This window comes from Neodiprion fabricii, chromosome 3 (genome assembly GCF_021155785.1).
Source record: "Neodiprion fabricii isolate iyNeoFabr1 chromosome 3, iyNeoFabr1.1, whole genome shotgun sequence".
NCBI lineage: Eukaryota > Metazoa > Arthropoda > Insecta > Hymenoptera > Diprionidae > Neodiprion > Neodiprion fabricii.
Window position 1 is genome coordinate 28153866 of NC_060241.1, and position 19401 is coordinate 28173266.

Sequence of the window (19401 nt, forward strand, 5' to 3'; positions counted from 1 at the left end):
ATTTCCATAAAAATTGGTATACAACCGTTTTTTATCATTTAGTGTTACGCAGCATGACTCGGTGGAATATTTAAACATACGAACGGTAATTTAATGAACCATTCCGCAGACGGAAAATGCGTTAAAAATAGAAGACTTGACTAGTGCCATCACGCAATGGCCACGAACCATCATATATCAATCACCATTTTTGTATGAGTAAAAAATGATTTTTTCATACAGAAAAACGGCGATAAACAAGTACGGTAATAATACATGAGAGCAATTATTTTCGGCACAAATGGTTGAAGTTATTCTATAGTTGTGTATACATTTTATTAGGATAAATTTTATGTAACCCATAACGTATGTTATATTATATTATGTTATAGTAAAAAGGAGAGAAAATGGTTTCGTTACAGTAAAAATGCATTTATGTAATTGATTAATAATGCAGTAAAATTATTTTCCTCTTTCTGGTTTTTCCTTTCCGTTTATTCTTCCTCTCCTAGTTCTTATTGTACGTACATTGAAATAGATTTAAGCCTCGACGTAAATTGGGAGCGGCGAATTATTGACGAATTCTGTATTGCAGACGTGAGACGGAGGAAGAGACGACAGACTGAAGATAAATGGATATGCGCGATGACACGACGAGTTAGTTACTCATACGTATGCCATCTATCTCGCGCTTCTGTCTTACCTAACCGTATATTATTATTTACGTATCATGTCATATGGTGTGAGTCAAATAAATTTCTATCCTTATTCCGGCCGCAACTTACTTACATCAAGGCGTATTATAATAGGTAATGAAATTATCTTATATCTAATCTTGTTCACCAACCATTTCGACCAATTCACCGCATTTGTCGTCCAGATCATCCTGAAAAAAAAGATACCGATATCATGTCACACGTAATACCCGCTTGTTTTAGCTTTCAATTTATATAGGATATTAAATAAAATAGAATGGCGTGAGACAAATAAATTTAGCTTGCCTTGTACACATTGTACATCATTTTAACGAGCTGGATTGAAACTGTACAAGTTTTACATTAAGTGGTGAGAATTTGGGAGTATACGTAAAATATAATGCTATCGTCGCGTTATATAAACGGGCCGGAAAACCGTAGGTAAACCTATTACCTGAGGCTTATCCCATCGAGGCGTATATTTTAATAATGCAATGACAATTTATTACATTTCGAAACACCGTATCGAATTAACAATTCTGAACTTGGAGCGTTAAATTTTAAATACGAAACCGGTAACGTTAAGTGCTCGGATAAACTATTTCAAGGATAATCGAGGTAGAGTTTGAAGAGGGGAGAAATACTGTGGGCTGAACTCGGCAATGGCACTGATGGGTCTCAAGGAAATTACAGGGGAAACAACTTGTAAATAGGGTTAATTAGTCGACCCGTGAAACTGATACATGTACAGTACAGCAGATGAAGGAAGTCGGCTCACTTATAAGCCAACGTATGAGAAATTCAGCCGTACACATGGTACGATTAATAGCTGCAGCTGTAGTTTTTCAAACTTGCGAGTTGGCCAAAAATTATGCATACGCTGACTAAACAGGATGAAGGTTCGAACTTGTGCGTGGTTCGAAGCCCGTATGACCTAGTCGAGATTCAAATTTTGGAATAATTTTATCTGTTCCAGACGTCTACTCACCTCCTCGATTTCGAGGCACTTGCCCCACTCACGCAATGTGATTTTGTGATCGCCATCTGCGTCGCAGGCGTCAAGGAAGGGAGCGATACAGTGTTCGAGAGCCATAAGCGGAGCTCGAATGGGGAAAAGTTCGTGTCTAGAAACGACTCTGTCATGGGGGCTACCGTCGAGATCGCACCACTTCCATATCACGGCGTTTCTCCAACGAATGGTAAAGTTCTGTGCCGCGGCCTGTTGCATCTCCAAGAAGTGTTCCGTGAGCTCTCTGCGGTCGGCAAGGTCACGCATAACGTTAAAAAGCCAATCCCGCATGCGTCGGGGGAAGTCGGCCATTTGACCCTCGGTACATTCCTGCAAACCGAATTGCAAGTACAATGGGTAGATCAATTTAAAATGCGCTTCGTCTCCGCCCCTCGCAATCGGTATAATACAGCATAATTCAGTCGCGATATCGGGAAGACGTTGTCAAATTTACCGGCATTTCTCTGCACTCTCCGTAGTATTCGACGTGGACGTGCTTCTGCTCGGGACCCTTGCATCTCGGGTCATCCGTGACGCAGAAACACCGTGCCTGGTGAACCTCGCAGTCACTCGACCACGTCTCGTTCAAATTGGTGCACACTTTGCGGCGAGCATCCGATTCGGGTTCACATTCCTCAACGCAGACACACTGAGCAACGCCGTCATCGTCCGGCTGTCGTGTACAGATATGTCACATTGTTAGACTATGCCTACCATATTTCCTGAACAATTTTTATAACTTTAAGGTATAAGGTATAAAGTTCACCTTGCAGGTGCGTCCAGCGCTGCAGTGTTTGTTCATGCAAGGGTCGTACTTCCAACGATTGTTTTCGTCGGGGCTGAATGCCTCGTATTTGTCTTCTATATCTTCGGGCAAAACTTCGTTGATTCCCACATCTTGAGTCTCGATTTCAGAAGCTGGTGTCGACTCCGATCGATGGCCGTGATGCTTTTTGAGTAGAAGTCATCGTTAGTAATTTTATATGACTGTAACTTATAGCTGTCATGCAATCGCTTGAATTGATAACACTTAATTCGATACGAGCATATACGCACAAGGAGAACATATTGATTACGCAGAAAATAACGACGCCGAATTTTAAATCTAGTCGGACACACCTCGGCAGAATCACGTAATGGTCACACTGGATGAAATTTACCCCAAAAGTGTTTTTTGCTTCAAAAATGACTTCTTAAAAGCTTTAAAAAATTTATCTAGGCATTGTTCAAGGATCGCAGAAAACGCTCTTTTTGTTTACCTATCCAAAATTGATTGTTCAAATATTGTAAAACGTCGGCAATGTTGAAGCAAGTGCGAAAAATATCGAAAAAAGGCCTTCAATTTCGCGTGAACAATGGCGCCACGAGGCCCATTTTCACGACTCAGGGACTCTACGAGGAGTTTGAAAAATGTTTGCGGTAAATTCACCCAGAGTGACCGATTAGGATTAAAAATTGTTGCAGAAACGATATGACAAAATAGTTTTAAAGAATTAAAACTTCATAGATATATCTGTATATAATTGATTCTAATCACCTTTCCGGAAACATCCGAGAGCAAAAGAACGGCAACGCAGAGAGTCCCCAGAAGCAACTGCGTCGTTGCCCTCATCGTGACCTCTGTAAAATTCGATGCAATCTTGTTACACGAGAAGTGCATAGAAATAGCCTCTGTATAGATTATCTATCGCTGCTTGTTACGTGTAACTGTGCAATAGGCGACAATACTTGCGGCTTATAGCTATGATTCGCGGATTCGTATATAATATTATAACGAGGAAAATGTTTTCCGAATTATTTGGCTCCGGATTAGGACTCATGCCGGAAGTATATACCGTTGAAAAAAGACGACGAAACAGTTTTTTTTTGTTACATATATTCTAAAAAGTTCAAGCCTTAGAACAATAGTTTGTGTGTCCTAAAAAATCATTGTTGATCAGCAGCAGTATGATGAACTTGAATATGCAATATTCAGTAGGCCATCATACAAATGCGCTGTATGATTATGACAAGTATAATTCATGATATTTTCATAGTGTGATTTATGAACGAGTACAGATTGATTACACATTATGTTTATGCACAGAATCGCGTTCTGTTTTAACAAGTTGCAAACTGTGTCATCTCAATGACTGTTGCAGGCATGCCAGCAGTTTATTAGTACTAACAAGAGCGAGTTAAGATTGTAAGAAGTATATTATATTCTGCAATTGAACTAGATCACAATAGTTTCTTACATCGGTTAATTCTAAAAGTATGATCAATGCTTTGCAACATTATTCGTCATTCACGTTTCTAGGATTATCAATATTCTTTTCCATTCGTCATTTGAAGCAGTGCAAAATTTACAAACTCCTACAGCATTAGTGCCTGGAGGTCATATGACTATAAGTTGGCAATAATTTTGAAGTAAATAGGACATTGTAAACTATCTTCGGGCCATCTTGGGTCAATATGAGGGGCGATATCTAACCATATCATACCATACGTGTTTCTTATTAATCGCAGTTTTAAGGCGATAACCCAATTTCGGCAATGAGCCACGCGTGAATACGTGATTGAAATAAACTTAGCATCATTCTCGAGCGATAGTAGTTTCAAGGACGGATTCGGTTTATTGTTTATGTAAGATTGACTATGACATATTTGTCAAGCTCTCCAATTTGTATGGCTTACCGATAACCGATCCAGGTTTTTATTAACGGAAAAATATTTGCCAATAAGTCCCTACACTGTCGGAAAAATACCACAGGACAACGACAACGTTGTGCAGCACGGTATCGCCGCCATGTTGACGTTGTACCGTAGATATAGAAAATCACTCGCAATATCGTGCAAGGATTCGCATGTACTGTACTGTATGTAGAGCAAGTACGGGTCCTTGCAACCGGATATTATATACATTTTGATGTGCATGTGCATACATAGTAGAACTGTGATCTATATACATGAACGCGGTGCGATAACGACGCAAACAAGTTCTCAGGATTCAAAATGAATTTTGCTAGGCTAGAAAAGAAAAAAACATGCCCCATCTTTTCAACGTACATAATAATATAATATGTAACTATTGGTTGCGAATAGACTGTGCGTAATCTTTCGAGTTGGAATAAATAAACCATGCACTATACGTGATACGTATAATAATATGTCGTAATAGAATTATAGATTTCTTAAGTCGGTAGCTTCCGGAGGTCGTGATTTTAAATGACGCGAATGTCCACGTCATAAAGGTGTCGGCGCATTACGACTGATAGTTGAAAGAACGGATCTATGCTCGATTATCTGTAAAAGACGGGTGGGATTCAACTTTCGAATGTACGTCATCATTGTTCGAGGTAATGCAGATGTCCTTTTACGGAGCAAACGACGCGTCGGGTCCTCGAGCTGTGCGCCACGTGTGCCATGTGCCTCCGAGAAATCTCAACGGCCGACGCAGATACGTTGACAAGAAACAGAGAAGGAGCGAGAGATAAAGTGAGAGATGGCCAAGAGATGAAGGAAGAAGGAGGGAGAGGCACGCTGATACGGATGGCGTCGGCGGCGACAGGGAATTCAAGAGACACTGGTCGACCTGTTTCCCGGAGTAACGCCCGTGCGTATGAATACTAGCTGAGTTGGATGCAAGCACGAAAGCTCCAAGAGCCGCGTGCGGGCTCAGCGCGGTCCGGAGGAATCCAGATACCGAGAGCGGCGCAGTGATACACAGCAGAAATGGATCTGTGATCTTACACAATTGCTATTTCCTCGTGCAATACAGCGACGCGTAACGCGGCACCCTCGCAAATAAGTACTCGTAGCTAGCTAATCGTGACGAGGAAATCTTGCTCTTGTTACATACATACATACATACATATATAGTATATATATAGGGTAATGTTTAATTAAACTGTACGTCGATCGTTGCAAACCAACTGCAATTATACATTTCTTTAGGTCATCGAACCGTAGAGGACGATGGAGGATCATCCTCTCTTTGCTATTGTTATTAGCTTTACTTTTTTTTATCAAATGTTACTGTTAAAGGAACGATATCATTCTAGATCTACGTGAATGGCGATTACACCACGCATTCAGTTTCAGGCATTTCACAGCATTGCAAACTTTATTTTGCTCATTATTATATCTGGTGATGTTATACTTATCAAATCACATCGTAGTAATGGTGAGACTTTTTTTCCACGATCTCAAATCGAGCTGTGTATTGAAAATCAAAACTCATGCTTGGAAGAATCGTACTAAATTTGAACAAAAAATTGTACGATTGTTACAGCATGTCGAAACACAATGCTCGTGATTTCAGTTCACGTACTAAACCATATACCTACTTGCCGTTTGAAATAATTAAGTGAGCTAATAGTGATTAATCTCGCAAGCACGCAGTATTCCTGAGAATTGCATTTCAGTACGATTTCTCGACAGATATTAGAACGCTTCGTATGCATAGCGACTTGTCAGAAAAATTGAAGACTTATTTTCAAGATTTACTTTAATGGAATTGCAAACTGACATGGAATGCAGTTTGTGCAGCGGAGGACGAAATGATAAGTAAGCATCAATACCGACCTAGTGGCACTATCACAGATAACAAATGTGCTTCATTTCCGAAGGAAATGAAATACTCGTAAATCTCGCTCAACACTGTTGAACTGAGGCATTTAGAAGAATAAGGTCTCGGTACTTGGCACGTGGAAATATATATATTTTTTTTCACTGTACATACACATTTTTTTATCTAGTATGACATGAGCAGAGTCTTATTATAATGTAACGAACACTATAATCGAGAACAACTCTCATATTGCTACGTTATAGTGAGGTGCATGGTTTTTACCACTTTGCTAAGCTTTCATGGATAAAGAAGCGCGAAATACCGGACGCTTTTTGACAGTTGATAACTAACAGATATTCACTTCATGCAACCTGACAGCAGACTTGCAACCAAGCCTAACATTACGTGCTGAATAACCGAAGTAGGCTAGATTTCATTTGCTCAACGCGTGAGATCGTTTTTTTTTCAAATATACGGAAGAATTTTCAAACATTGAACGATCTGTTTAAATAAGGACTTCTTTTGATAGGAATAACCATGTGCAATTCTGAGTATAATTACAGACAAAAGTCAGATACAAATAAAAGTTAACGTTTTCACTCAAATTATCATCGAGCGACAATGTACTCGTTTTTTATTTTTTTGTAAAACAGTACTTCCACAGTGAAAACCTTTTATTCCGTAAAAATGAATAACATCAGCGATTCAATTGACGACAAAATTTTGAACAGTTATAACTATTTCAAATCATAGCAGAACTGTGGAAGGAAGTCATACCTTGACCGGGATAAGTACCGCAGAGAAGTTGTCCTATCGGCTGGCTGGACCAACGACGACTGACGGCTAGTTCGGGCCTTCTGTAAACTGAGATGATTTCATGCCGCCTTCTGACATACCCTCGTTTGATCTCATTAGCATACGGACTGTCTTTTCGCTTTACGCGAATGTATATTACGTAAACATTTATTATACGCGGACAGAGACAAAACGGTTCGCGACACAAACTGTGCAGACGAATGCCTCTCCTTTCGTTATTTCTCTTCCACAAATTGATGAACCGAATTAGAGGACTGTTATCCTAATTATAAATTTTTGTGGGCTTATCAGCGTGTCGTAGCTATTATATGTTTGGCTGCCTGTTGCGTTACTTTTACATCTGTAACATTGGGGATAAATTTGATTTGGTGAATAGTTTTGACATCCTACATTTGCACACGAATTAAGATCACATCTTTCAAGAATGCTAATAACACTTGCGAGAACGTTATCTCTTACTGTATAAAGGATAGTAAAAATTGATTATACTTGACTACAATTCAAGTGCTTATGATCAGTTTGTTTGATTGAAAGAAAAAAAAAAACTACAGAAGCAAAGATGGTTTGTACAAGTTAAACCTTATTATGAAATTTGAAAGTTTTTTTCTCATGTATATTATGAAATGAATCGCAATCATTGTTTAGGTTCAAACTGAAATCTGAAAATATTGTTTACATTTTATGTTGTGATTCCAAGCATAGACATAGTCACACGATGAATTAGGATTTAGATGACATGTTCATTCAATTAATATTTATTCCATCATGTAATTAGATGATATCACAGTGAGTCTAGGAGGCTTTGCAACACTAAAAAATTTATAATCATTTTTTCAATACCTATGTGATACTGTTTAATATTAACATCCTATACGGAAAAAAACTGCGCAGGATTTCTCAATTTTTCACCTATTATTATTCACTAGTTACAAGTGGATATTGTGCCCATGGAAAACGATTACCACACAACTATTATTGTACAATTCTATGCAGACTCAGAAATGATAATCATGTAGAATAATTTTCGTAAGGCCCAGACTAAGAAAACGTCAGAAAGAGTACCATAAATCTGAATATTGTCATCACGGCAGTGATTTCGCGTACATATTGTATTCAGGAATAAAAAAAATTATTTACATACCTATACGCATACGTAGTATGTAGGGTAGATTATTAAGGTAGACATCAAACAGTCGTTGGCGGCATGTATTCAATTTTTTGAACAATTTTCCAATATATCACCATAAAATTCAGCGATTGTGTTCCAATTCGTCTGCCTTATTCATCAATTTTCCTTACTTAAGTAACAATATACAAATGAAGTATTATTAGTTGGTAGCAAGGTATATTATACTAAATGCAAAAAGTTATAATACGTGTCATGTTTGTTTAAACACGTCGTTTTTTTTTATCATCTCAAGTTTTCTTTTGTTATCGCAGTAACATTTCCACGGTTGTACACACAAACTGACCCAAAGATGCCAAAAATAAAAAGGTATGCTTCAAAAAATTCACAACTTAATTACACCATCCTCTATTAATATTTATAACTATCATATTTGTTAATTTGTTTTTGTTAATTTTTATTTTTAATAATTACCTATTGTGAAAAAAAAACATTCATACTAAAAATTTGCAAATAGGTGATACGCACAGGTGCTTTTATGTAACAGTGGTTCAATTTAAGATCATTGATAAGACCGCTCACCAGGGTAGCAAATCCAGACACTTTCTTTAACGAAACACCTGGTTTGTTATTTGTGGTAAACAAGCTCACCCGCACTACGGTGTTTAACGATTGATTAAAATGTCGACACCCCGATTGTCCGTGAATGAAAATACACACTCCACCCTCGTATCACTTTTTCTATACAGCAAAATAATCTAGTTTCTTTCATCCCCTATATCAAAAACATTTCACGTATCCGTTATAATAACGCGAATAATTTTCACGTAAGCTTGTTTAGCGTAATGTACAAATCGGTTTACAATTATCGAGTAACTACTACAGTTAATATCAATTTTACTATATACTTTGATGACACAAAAAAAAAAAAAAAAAAATATATATAAGAAAAATAAAAATATCATAATAATAATAATAAGAATAATAGATTTGTAAACGTACTTATTGTGCCGAGGTATAACAGTTTCGCGTAACCAGTTCTAAATAGAAATTGTCGGAATTTGAACTGTACTATGTAATTATTATAGATTTCTTTTACGATAGAAATACTAAAAAATGAATTACGAAAATGTTTCAAGTTCCGAGCATGTATATTATAATTATTGACAGGCGGGTTACACGAAACTGGGTTATCAGTCCACCATTGAAGCACAACATGTACACTGAGAAGTGAATTAAATTGTATGTACTTACTTGATCCAATTGCACGTGAATTGAATCAAATACTGTTTTTTTTATTAATTTTTTAGTTTTTAGTAATTTTTTATTAATCCAACAGATTGATTGTGTTGATTAAATTACGAAATATTGTGTCAACATCTATTAATTAATTATCACCTTTGCGTGTCAAATCGGCTAAATTTTGCTCTTTAGCTAAACAAACTAATGAAATCAAATAAATATTTATTTGGCTGAAGTAAAAATTAACTATATCCAAAAAACAAAAATAATTCATCGACTGACAACTACATATTTTGTTTTTTCGATAAAACAATTCCAGAAAATGAATGTGTCAAATGAATGTCACCGACTCAAATATTGTATACATGAAAAAGTAAATGCACATGTAAAAGTGAACCTTATTCTCAGTAAAGATCGAATTCAGGGTAACAAATTGGAAGAATTCTGTTAATTAAACAGACGAGTTCAGTTTTAGACAGATAATTCGATGCTCATTTTTTCAGCCTCTGCTACAGAAAACTACCGTTATTGTTTGCATTATGATGCTCAATAGCCGAAGGCTTGTCAATGTCGGTTAGGCCGCGATCTTTGATTAAAAACGAAATTCGTTTATTCAATTTTAGCTTTCGAGTAGTATTCACATTCAATGATTATAATCTTGACAGAGTGTTGGTGCAGTTGACCTATGATGCAAATACAATAGATCATCATCTATGTTTCTCACTTATACTGTTGAGGACGCTGTCTTTATGTGTACACCTAAATAATAAAGTAACAGAAGCGTACTTATTGCGCAGTACCATGAATTATTGAGGATTTACTTAAACTTTCAGTAAGTACAAATATGTACTTTGAAAATATTAGTAATATTCTACAATGAAATTACTATTCACAATTTAGTGCGATATTCACTAGATTGTATGTTTGATAATTATTATTGATATCAATTTCTATAATTAATCATTCACTGTATCATGCCGTTTTCGTTACAGTTATACGCATACTAATGGTATTTCTGGTAATCTTATAGTAAAATCAGTCCGTATGGACGATTAATTTAAAGAAACAATGGAGAACTTTGTTTTCTTAATTCACTCTCAGCCTTAAAATTGCAGAAACTTGTCGTCATTTACCATTTCTTTATAGTATCCGTTTAACGAGTTGTTTGTCAATCCGCATCCCTGCCTGGATCCCTTCTTTGCGAGCAACAGTCTCTAGCATGAAATCAGTTTGAAATAATAAGGATTGAAATTTGTTAATACTGTCGATTGAAAAATTGCACGTTAGCAGCTGATAGTTTTTCACTTATTTCAGAATCTGCCCTCAACAGAAGGCGATAATTGACATAACTTGGAATTGTAACATCAGTTGCAACATGCAGATATTCAATGTTACATTTAATTAGAAAAATTATTTGCTATTTTGATATCATATACCACTTGCAATATTCGTCAATACACAGTGCTAGTCAAGTAATTAGGATTCCTAGAATCCAGAAATTTATGCAAAATTGCTTGTTTAGAAACGTGAAACGTTGACAGTTTATGGAATTTATTTCAATTTCCATATCTTATTTTTTAGATTTATATACTGAATTCAACACTGAAACCAAATGAAATAAGATTTACGGAATACTTGCGTTATGACTGTTAGAAGAGAGTGTAACCATAAATATTTCCATGAAAAGAGAATTAGAATGTACTAAGCTAAAAAGTACTTCGATTAGACGATATTTTTCCAGTATTTTAGAATCATACATAAAGTGTTCGGAATTCGTTATTCCACTAATTTCGCATACAAAGCACCGATTCTAAACTATCTACATTGTAATGAGCGTAACAAAAATCAACATAGAGTAAAATATATGATTCCGAAGATTTTTGTAAAATAATTCATACATATCTATTGGTCAGTACACGCGGAAGATATTCGATCTCTGTATGCGAATTTCTCAACGTCGACCTCTGCTATGAAATGAAGAAAAAACTTAGAAGCAAGACTGTAATTACGTCATTATGTGTAGACAACATTTATGTTTCTGTACTCCAATAGTAATCTCAAATTATAAAAGACACACTCTGCAGTTGTACACGGCGTTTTCAGGGCTTTGCATCAAGTTAATTTATAAAGAATATCGAACTATAGGCGAGGTATTTTTTTGCCAACACATTGTTGAAATTATGCACTTATTTCAAAAATAATAATCTCTTACAAACTCTATATATATTGCTCGTGACGTCCAAGAGCCGAGATGATAATCTAGTTTAGAAATCGATTTTGCTTCTCTTGTCATAGTTTTTCCAATATTGAACAATTTAGATGAAGCTTGATCAGGTGGTGATTATTTAAGAGAATATTTCGTATTTACTTCCATTTCCATATCAACATAATTATTGGCGAATAGTGCTAATATCAAACAATTGTAGGACCGAGGGTTAGTTCACTATAAACCATTATACAAATCATTGATTCCAATTTGATTATGAACCTAATCAAAGACCCTTTTACGAGATCGACGTGGACGGCCAGCAAATCACTAATCCAGAAATTTGTATGCAATGAAACCCTTGATTCAAACCTGCATGTCCAATACAATGTGTATTGTGAAAATATTAATAAAATACAAACGTACCCAACGTTGTGAAATAGAAAAAATATAATTGCGAATTTGAGCAAATAATATAAATTCAGTACAGTGTTATTAATTTTACACAATATATTTGACTGCATTAAGAGAGTACCAGACCTCTTTCTGACAATGCATAAATATTGATATTTTCATATTACATGGCGTAGTATTTTCATAATTCTGCTTGAATTGAGAGGATATTGAAATGATGCCTAGTATAACGAGAAGTATGAGTAAAAAAATCTTCGACAATGACACATGTAAGAAATTTTTACAAAAACTTCTTCCGGATATTTCAAATCATTCATTATTTTGCTGCATTCTTTACTTTTGAATTTCACCTAAAGTTTCGTCCAAAACTTTTTCTCGGAGTATAATTGCTCGCGTTGTAGCGACGCGAAATTAACAATCTGATTTTTGCCATGTTCAAAACTTATTAATCAAATCATTTCACGGACTTAGTTCAATTGCTTGAGACGAGTCTCTGCCCGACAAATATTTCACGTAAATTTTGCGATATAAAAGCTATCATTAGTCTAATTTAGCAGCACTAGGAACAAAGTTATATAATTGGCAACTGTCAATCTACTTTATTAAAGATGTTGTATCACGGTATTCGTAATTAGTGCGACCAAGTAAATAAAAAAGAAACAATATCTTACGAAAAATGACACAACAGCACCTCTTCTATGTACAAGATGACATAAACAAAATATCATTCTACCACAATCCGAACTTTTGCGCATGTCTTTGCGAAGAGTAGCATCAACATAACTATATGCCATCAACTACACTGAGTGACAAAATTCTATATGTATTCTTCCACTACCCACTGCTTAGTATCTCTCGTTTGGTTGATTATTTTTGTCTTACATTTCATTTGAATACGAGTTTCTGAAACCTGAGAACTACACAAATTCTCCGAACAGATTGGTATTTAGAGTAGAAGAACGAATTAATAGATCCTTTCCGTAAGCAGATGGGGTATACATTTTTTCAATTAGCTTTGTCCGGCTATTGTCTCTCACTACATACACATCATAGTCCCTTGCGTTGTTTGTCAAGTTGTCTTGGAACTTGTACAACCACATGAAAATTTGTTAAAGCAACTGTGAATACTATAATCGATTTGGAGCAATGAATCATACGACGTTCGACAAATCTAACAGTACCAGCTACTCGAATTAGTACTCGCACATATTTCTCCATTTTCCATTTTATACAAAATCCTACAACTGAATGGTTATCATATGCGTATGTATTTATATAAGCTTCTCTAAGAATAACTTCGAATAATTAAACCGCTTTATATACAATGCACTAAAACGTGTATAATATTGAACATAGCCAATGGTACACTTTTTCATACGTGGGCCTCGTTATGATCCAAAGTGAAAATCTATCACTGATTCCATACATATCTTTCACAATAAATATTTTTAGCTATCGCACGACCTACAAAACACACTGGATACTTATGTTGAGTGTAACACCGAAGTTGGGCAGGATGCAACTTACAGCGTTCAGAACATTTAACGACGATTCTGATAGTTGTGATTGCCTGGTTGTCTCATGCCACCCCCTCGGCCACCATCTCCTCCACGTGAAAAGCTTCCACGACCGACGCGTGGCTGTCCACTACCTCTTATCACACCACCTGGACCCCCTGAATAGCAAATCATGGTATATTCTCATTGTAATCTTATCAAGATTTTTGCAAATTTTCTATTCTGACTGCAATGTGTTCAAAGAAAAACTTATAAAATACCTGGCCCACGTTGCTGTTGGCCGCCCATTGGGCGTACTGAACCATCTCCGGTAGACGGCCTCCCACCTCCCCCTTCCATTGACATCCTTGGCCTAACTTTCTTTTCCTCCACATTCAACTTCGTACGATTTTCATCAGGGAAATGGATTGGCTGTAAGTAAAAGAGGGTTTAACGGAGATTTATCTTCTACTCGCTATTTAAATTGCAATCCGAATTCCTTAAGGTAAAACAGCAATCAAATATGAAATAGAGAGAAATTCTTCTCACCAAACTTTGCAGAACGTTTACGACGGACTGGTGATCCTCAAACGTAATAAATCCGTAGTTGGGAACTCTGCTAGTATTGGATGTGCCATGGGGGGTTTTTCCTCTTTCGTTTTGTTTGCTGTGAACACGTAGATCAGCTACTGGACCGTATTGCTCGAATAATTGACGCAATTGGTCTTCTGAAGCATCCAGTGGAAGATTACCCAAAAATAATTGATGAGAATCGCCGTACTGGACTTGCCGGCCCCCACGACGTTCACCATCTGTGGTAAAATATTATCAAATAATCAAACATTGAACCAATTGCCTTATGATTAAATTCTCTGTAAAGCTAGCTATGAGTAGAAAAAAGCGAATTCAAACTATTGAGGATAAATGGGACTCATTGATCGCTAGCAACAATATTACCTGATTCTCAAAAACTGTAAAACTTTCAGTATTCGCCATATTCAAATGATAAGCCAATGCCGAAAATGAATTGAAAAAAATTCTAAAATATTTCAAACGGTTTCCGCAAAATGATGTCGAATAAAGTATTTTAGCATCAACAACCGTTAACTACCGTTAAAACTATTTTCAAATCAGATATAATTTTCCGTTCAAAGAATTCGTTATACGCTAATTTTTTTTTGTGTGAACTGGTCTCAACAAGTTTTTGGACTCGCCCGCTTCAACTGTAACTCGCAACTATAATCACCCCAGCCGTTGTCATCAGAGAAGGGGGGGCGGGATGGTCCCCTGCCCATACCTCGTTGCACAGGTCCTCCTCGTGGATGTCGTTGTTGTTGTTGTTGTTGTTGTTGTTGTTGTTGCTGCTGTTGTTGTTGTTGTGGTTGTTGTTGCTGCTGTTGTGGTTGCTGTTGTGGTTGCTGTTGTTGTGGTTGCTGTTGTGATTGTTGTTGTTGGTTTCCTCCAACACCTCTATGAACCTGCTGTTGATTGGAACTGACGTTCGAAGGAGTGGTGAGAATAGATCCAGCGTTCACAGCAGGTGCCGAAATGCGATCATCAAGACGTTGATGTGTGATGGGTGGCTATAACAAGATATTAAAAATTATTTGAATCGTCAGGAATTGAGTGTTCACTATTTTAGTTTTTTGCTAATTTTCTATTATTAGTACAAAGAACCTATAACTCACTGGTGACATGGATGCCTTAGGCGCTTGTGGGCTAGCCGAACCAGTTGCGGTGGCAAACGACTTGACTAAATTTGCATAGGTTTTAGGTCCGCTATTGTTGGTGGCTGGGGTTGGCACTGGGACTTCCGGTTGAGAATCTGAAATCGAATGCTGTTCCGGTTCAGCATCTAACGGCTCCTGAGACTCCTCAACTGGAATTTGAGGTTCTTCTTTCACCTGCGGCTGTTGTTCAGGAACCACTTCGGGCTCTGGTTCCTGAACAAATTGTTCCTGAGTTGCAGGTTCAGAAATGTACGTATGGGCATGCTGCTGCTGATTGATTAGAGGTGATTCATCATGAACAGAACCATTAATTGCCACTGGTTGCATGACCGGATGCACCTAAGCATTACCCAATACATTTTTTTCATTGTTATATTCGATATACTAAAAAAAAAAAATTACCTGATTAATTTGAGCTCTATTGTTTTGATGTTTCAAATGTTTATTCAAATTCTATTATTATTATTGTTTTAATTTTTTAATTAGATTAAATATTAAATTGGTTCAGCACATGTGTGAGGGGCATTCAATATTTGGAACTATAAATATTCAATGTTCAAAGTATGGTTCACTTGTTACTTCTATTTCATTTTTGGATAATTTGTGTAAAATATCAAAATCTATAAAATTCAGATAATATTTGGAGGTTACCAGAGCAACATCAAGTATTAACTGTAATTACAGCGACATTACACATCTGCTCAATATTAGCACAATTTCTATTATGAGATAAGAAAAATAGATAATTCTCATTTTTATTAATGCAAATAAAATTTTGCTGCATCTGGAGATCACAATCTATAAATAGAATTGACTATTGAGGATAACACACCACAGCCAGACCTCCAATTTCCCGAGTTTTCCCCTGTTCCATGTCAAAATTCTATGCAGCCCGTCTATTACGGGATTGTAATACTACACAAAATAAATCATGATACATTGAAATATGTGAAGCTAATCTTCGTTGTGTAGTCGAGTACCCTTGACATGTGTGAATACCAGTTAAAAACAATGTTGTTTTGCGTATCAATGTTAAAACACAGCTTACGGGTTGCTGAGGTGGCGGGGCGTAGTATACGTGTTGCTGTTGCTGTTGAAGCTGTGGTTGTTGACTTGGAATAAGGGAAGGTGGACCTTGTGGCTCTGGAGGTGCAGTTGCCGGTGGCAACTGATGCCCTTGATTGGGTTGTTCATCCTCTTCTGGTTCCGAACGCACACCTTCTTCAGGTTCCCGTTCACCAACGCCTTCACCTATACCCCCATCACCACCTTCAACTTCTCCTTCTTCCTCATCAGGGAAGCCAAGGTCTTGGTAACGAAAGATGTCATTATGAACGTAGTACTTTTTTGGTGCTTGCGCAGCCAAAACAAACGTTTGTGTGAAGCGACGCATCGGCTGTCCTGCATTAGACAGCTCTCCTGTCACCTGTAACAATTGTTACAACCAAATTATATCATGCTAGAGAATTGTTATAAAAACTTGTCAATAATCTAGTGGTTACATAATGATTGGTCAAAGTTGTAAATGTTAGAACGATTATATACCTGAACAACAACACCATTCCCAAGTGTAGCCTGTGAGTCAACTTGACTGATCTTCGCATGACAATCGCGAAAATTCAATTGTTGGATTTTTTGATGGATTTGTTTCTGACCAATAGCTGGATTTATTTCTCTGTTAGGAGCGTCCAGCCCTCCATGAACAAACGACGAGTGGTTATTATAGAACCTAAATGAGAAATTAGGTAAAGGTCACAATTCATAATCATATGGTAACGTAGCAGGGAGTAGGTTTTGCGTAGTACAGACCACATAGTTTATCATAAATCCAAAAAACTTGTAGTTTGTTTTAGAATGATATTATTTTAGTCCAAACTACAAATATTACATACTGTTTGGTTTTTTTGTATCTGACCTCAAATTTCTCAACAGAAATTTTACAATCGTATTTCCGAATATTATTGGTACAACTTTGAGTGACATGAATACGTCCATTAAATTTTGGATATGTCTGTCGAAAAATTTATACTGCTGTAAGGAGACTACTTTCACTGAAGTAAATGGTGGTAAATGAACAGCGAAGGTGAAGAATATTGAAATTATCATCTAAGCACTACAGCAGCAGTAATAGATTTATGATAAACAAATCTGAACAGTAGTTCTGTAAAAGAGTATTATGTAATGACTGAGTACTGGTAGTAATAATAAATGAACACATTGTGATGTGCAGGTAACGTAGGGCATATCTGTTACTATACCAAATTATATAGATCATTTATGAACTTATAGAATACCTATGCAGGTGGGACGGGGCCTTGTTCAGCAAAGTATAGTATTGTCGGACGAACTCGCGGCCGACAGATTGGGGCGAGGGGGATGCCTCCATGACCATTTCCTGTCCTACTCCTTGACGCTGTTTTCCGTCTTCAAGTATGAGTTAATTATATAACAAGGTTGATATTTCTCAGCAAACTGATTATCTTGAGTACCTAGTGAGATGTTGTTGATGATTGAAAAGTCTTACAAATATTAAGGCAGGCAGATTTTCTGAAACATAGGCGCAATATAATTAAAATTAATGAGAATGTACAAAAAAAAAGGATAGATTATCTGTAGAAATGTTCTGCATGTAAATACTAAACTTTTGGCTGGGTTAAAATATATTCAAAGACATCTCAGACAGCAGCATATTTATACAAAATATGTTTTTCCTTTCATCTAATCTATTTGTCAGTCATTAGTCATTGGTCACGTTTGAAATTCTTGTACAATAAGCATTTGTCAACAATAGTACGAGTTACATTAAAACTACTTCAATTCCGACCTATGCATACTTCAGAGTTCGGGCAACTGATTTACAGAGTATAATATAATCTATATATAATAGAAGCAAATAGGAGTCGTTATCTTTGGAAGTGAATGCATCTTTTCTTGTGGGAAGTTACACGACGGAACACTGTGTTTCAGGCATAACGTTCCAACCTTGATTGAATATCAAGCTTCAGAAAAAAGCCAAGGGGCATCAAACAGCAAAATAATGATGGATAGTCTGTAGATGAATACTAAAAATTAGTCATGAACCAGGTGAGAAAATGAAATTAAAACAGAAGGTGCAAGAAAAAAATTCAAATTATTTCGAATTATGGTGAATACAAAGACGTGTGGGGCGCATTATTAGAGGCGAGTAGAGTATGTTAATTCTACTTCAGCAAAATTTTGTTCCCAAGTGACGCTATCCGGATAGATTGGCCGAACCCAGATGCCAGGATTAAACAAACTGAAAAATCTCTCGAGGCGGACAATGCATAAACGCAGCGTCCTCAGAGTGGCGCTCTGTGGCGGGGCATGGCGATTAAATTCGTGGACATTTTGCGAAAATTTCCAAGGGCTACGGTAGTATAAAAAAAAAAAAAAGAAAAAATCGCTCACTTGGAGTTGACAGAAATTTTTTTGAGTGATAACAAATACCGAGTAATGTGAGGTTATACCATAGAGCGTGTAACGCTATGTTCAATTGAGCTTACAAAGCCGGCATGTCTAGGGCTATGGCATGTGAAACCACGCCGAAATTGCTCGGTGCAAGGTCTTCTGAGATTGTGGTGCTGTTCTTAGCGAGATATACACGAAATATCGGTCTAATCCAATGCTCACCTTCACAGATCTTGATGCGTTTGGTTACACTTAAGTTACACGGTAGTGTTACGCTGGACAAATTTAGATGAAACAAGGTTCAGTATGAATAATAACAGTTTACAATAATGTTAATTATAAAAACAGTTCGGTGTAGGACCCTCAGTGTACCGTGGTGTCAGCACATGCACTGGATGCGCATGCGCGATTCGAGAGGCTTCGAACCCAAAGGCCTTGGGAGCTGCTTCGAGGCTAGCCGTGATTTCAATCGTGTAGACCCCACACATCAGAAACCCGGGAGGGTCGAACGGTTTGACTGCGGTTACAAACAAATATGGCTGCATATTTCGGACAAAAATATTCGGCGCATTCTGCAAAATTTATGTGCGAAAATACATGGAACGACTGAATGATCCTGTAAAATAGCAGTGGTTATTGTTGCATCCGATACCCTGATATCAAACTGTAATTGAGGGAAATAAGCAAGGGAATATAACCGATTCAAA

General features: G+C 36.9%; 2 protein-coding genes across 8 annotated transcripts; both read right to left on the reverse strand.

Moving 5' to 3' along the window:
• Positions 1-390: 390 nt before the first annotated feature.
• LOC124178644 (SPARC) lies at positions 391-7305 on the reverse strand. Its single transcript, XM_046562153.1, has 6 exons — positions 7013-7305; positions 3221-3303; positions 2450-2632; positions 2138-2356; positions 1663-2013; positions 391-865 (listed from the first exon to the last, which is right to left on the reverse strand). Exons 2-6 carry the CDS (start codon positions 3293-3295, stop codon positions 809-811), a joined length of 885 nt encoding a protein of 294 aa, XP_046418109.1. The 5' UTR covers positions 3296-3303; positions 7013-7305; the 3' UTR covers positions 391-808.
• A 934-nt stretch (positions 7306-8239) lies between these two features.
• Positions 8240-19087, reverse strand: LOC124178641 (ras GTPase-activating protein-binding protein 1). 7 transcript variants are annotated; one of them, XR_006869864.1, is made up of 10 exons: positions 18917-19087; positions 17560-17812; positions 16811-16994; positions 16314-16691; positions 15224-15604; positions 14782-15118; positions 14085-14347; positions 13817-13967; positions 13508-13714; positions 8240-10633 (listed from the first exon to the last, which is right to left on the reverse strand). XR_006869864.1 is itself a non-coding variant. In XM_046562142.1 (10 exons), the coding sequence occupies exons 2-9, from the start codon at positions 17655-17657 to the stop codon at positions 13581-13583; spliced, it is 1926 nt and encodes a 641-aa protein (XP_046418098.1). In that variant the 5' UTR covers positions 17658-17812; positions 18917-19086; the 3' UTR covers positions 8240-10633; positions 13567-13580. The 7 variants fall into 7 exon arrangements, 6 of the variants coding, with proteins under 6 accessions (XP_046418098.1, XP_046418100.1, XP_046418102.1 ...); XM_046562142.1 differs by having other exon boundaries at positions 13567-13714; positions 18917-19086; XM_046562144.1 differs by lacking the exon at positions 8240-10633 and having other exon boundaries at positions 12121-13714; positions 17560-17689.
• Between the last annotated feature and the right edge of the window lie 314 nt (positions 19088-19401).

What these genes read in the sequence shown, in the direction of transcription:
- LOC124178641 (XM_046562142.1), bottom strand. Translation starts at nt 17,657, where the DNA reads ATGGTCATGGAGGCATCCCCCTCGCCCCAATCTGTCGGCCGCGAGTTC. An exon ending in CTCTGATGACAACGGCTGGG is followed by an intron (nt 14,348 to 14,781) that starts GTGATTATAGTT and finishes ATTTTACCACAG; the next exon opens with ATGGTGAACGTCGTGGGGGC. An exon ending in TAAACGTTCTGCAAAGTTTG is followed by an intron (nt 13,968 to 14,084) that starts GTGAGAAGAATT and finishes TTTTACTTACAG; the next exon opens with CCAATCCATTTCCCTGATGA.
- LOC124178644 (XM_046562153.1), bottom strand. Translation starts at nt 3,295, where the DNA reads ATGAGGGCAACGACGCAGTTGCTTCTGGGGACTCTCTGCGTTGCCGTT. An exon ending in TCTCGGATGTTTCCGGAAAG is followed by an intron (nt 2,633 to 3,220) that starts GTGATTAGAATC and finishes CTACTCAAAAAG; the next exon opens with CATCACGGCCATCGATCGGA. An exon ending in GAGAGTGCAGAGAAATGCCG is followed by an intron (nt 2,014 to 2,137) that starts GTAAATTTGACA and finishes TTCGGTTTGCAG; the next exon opens with GAATGTACCGAGGGTCAAAT.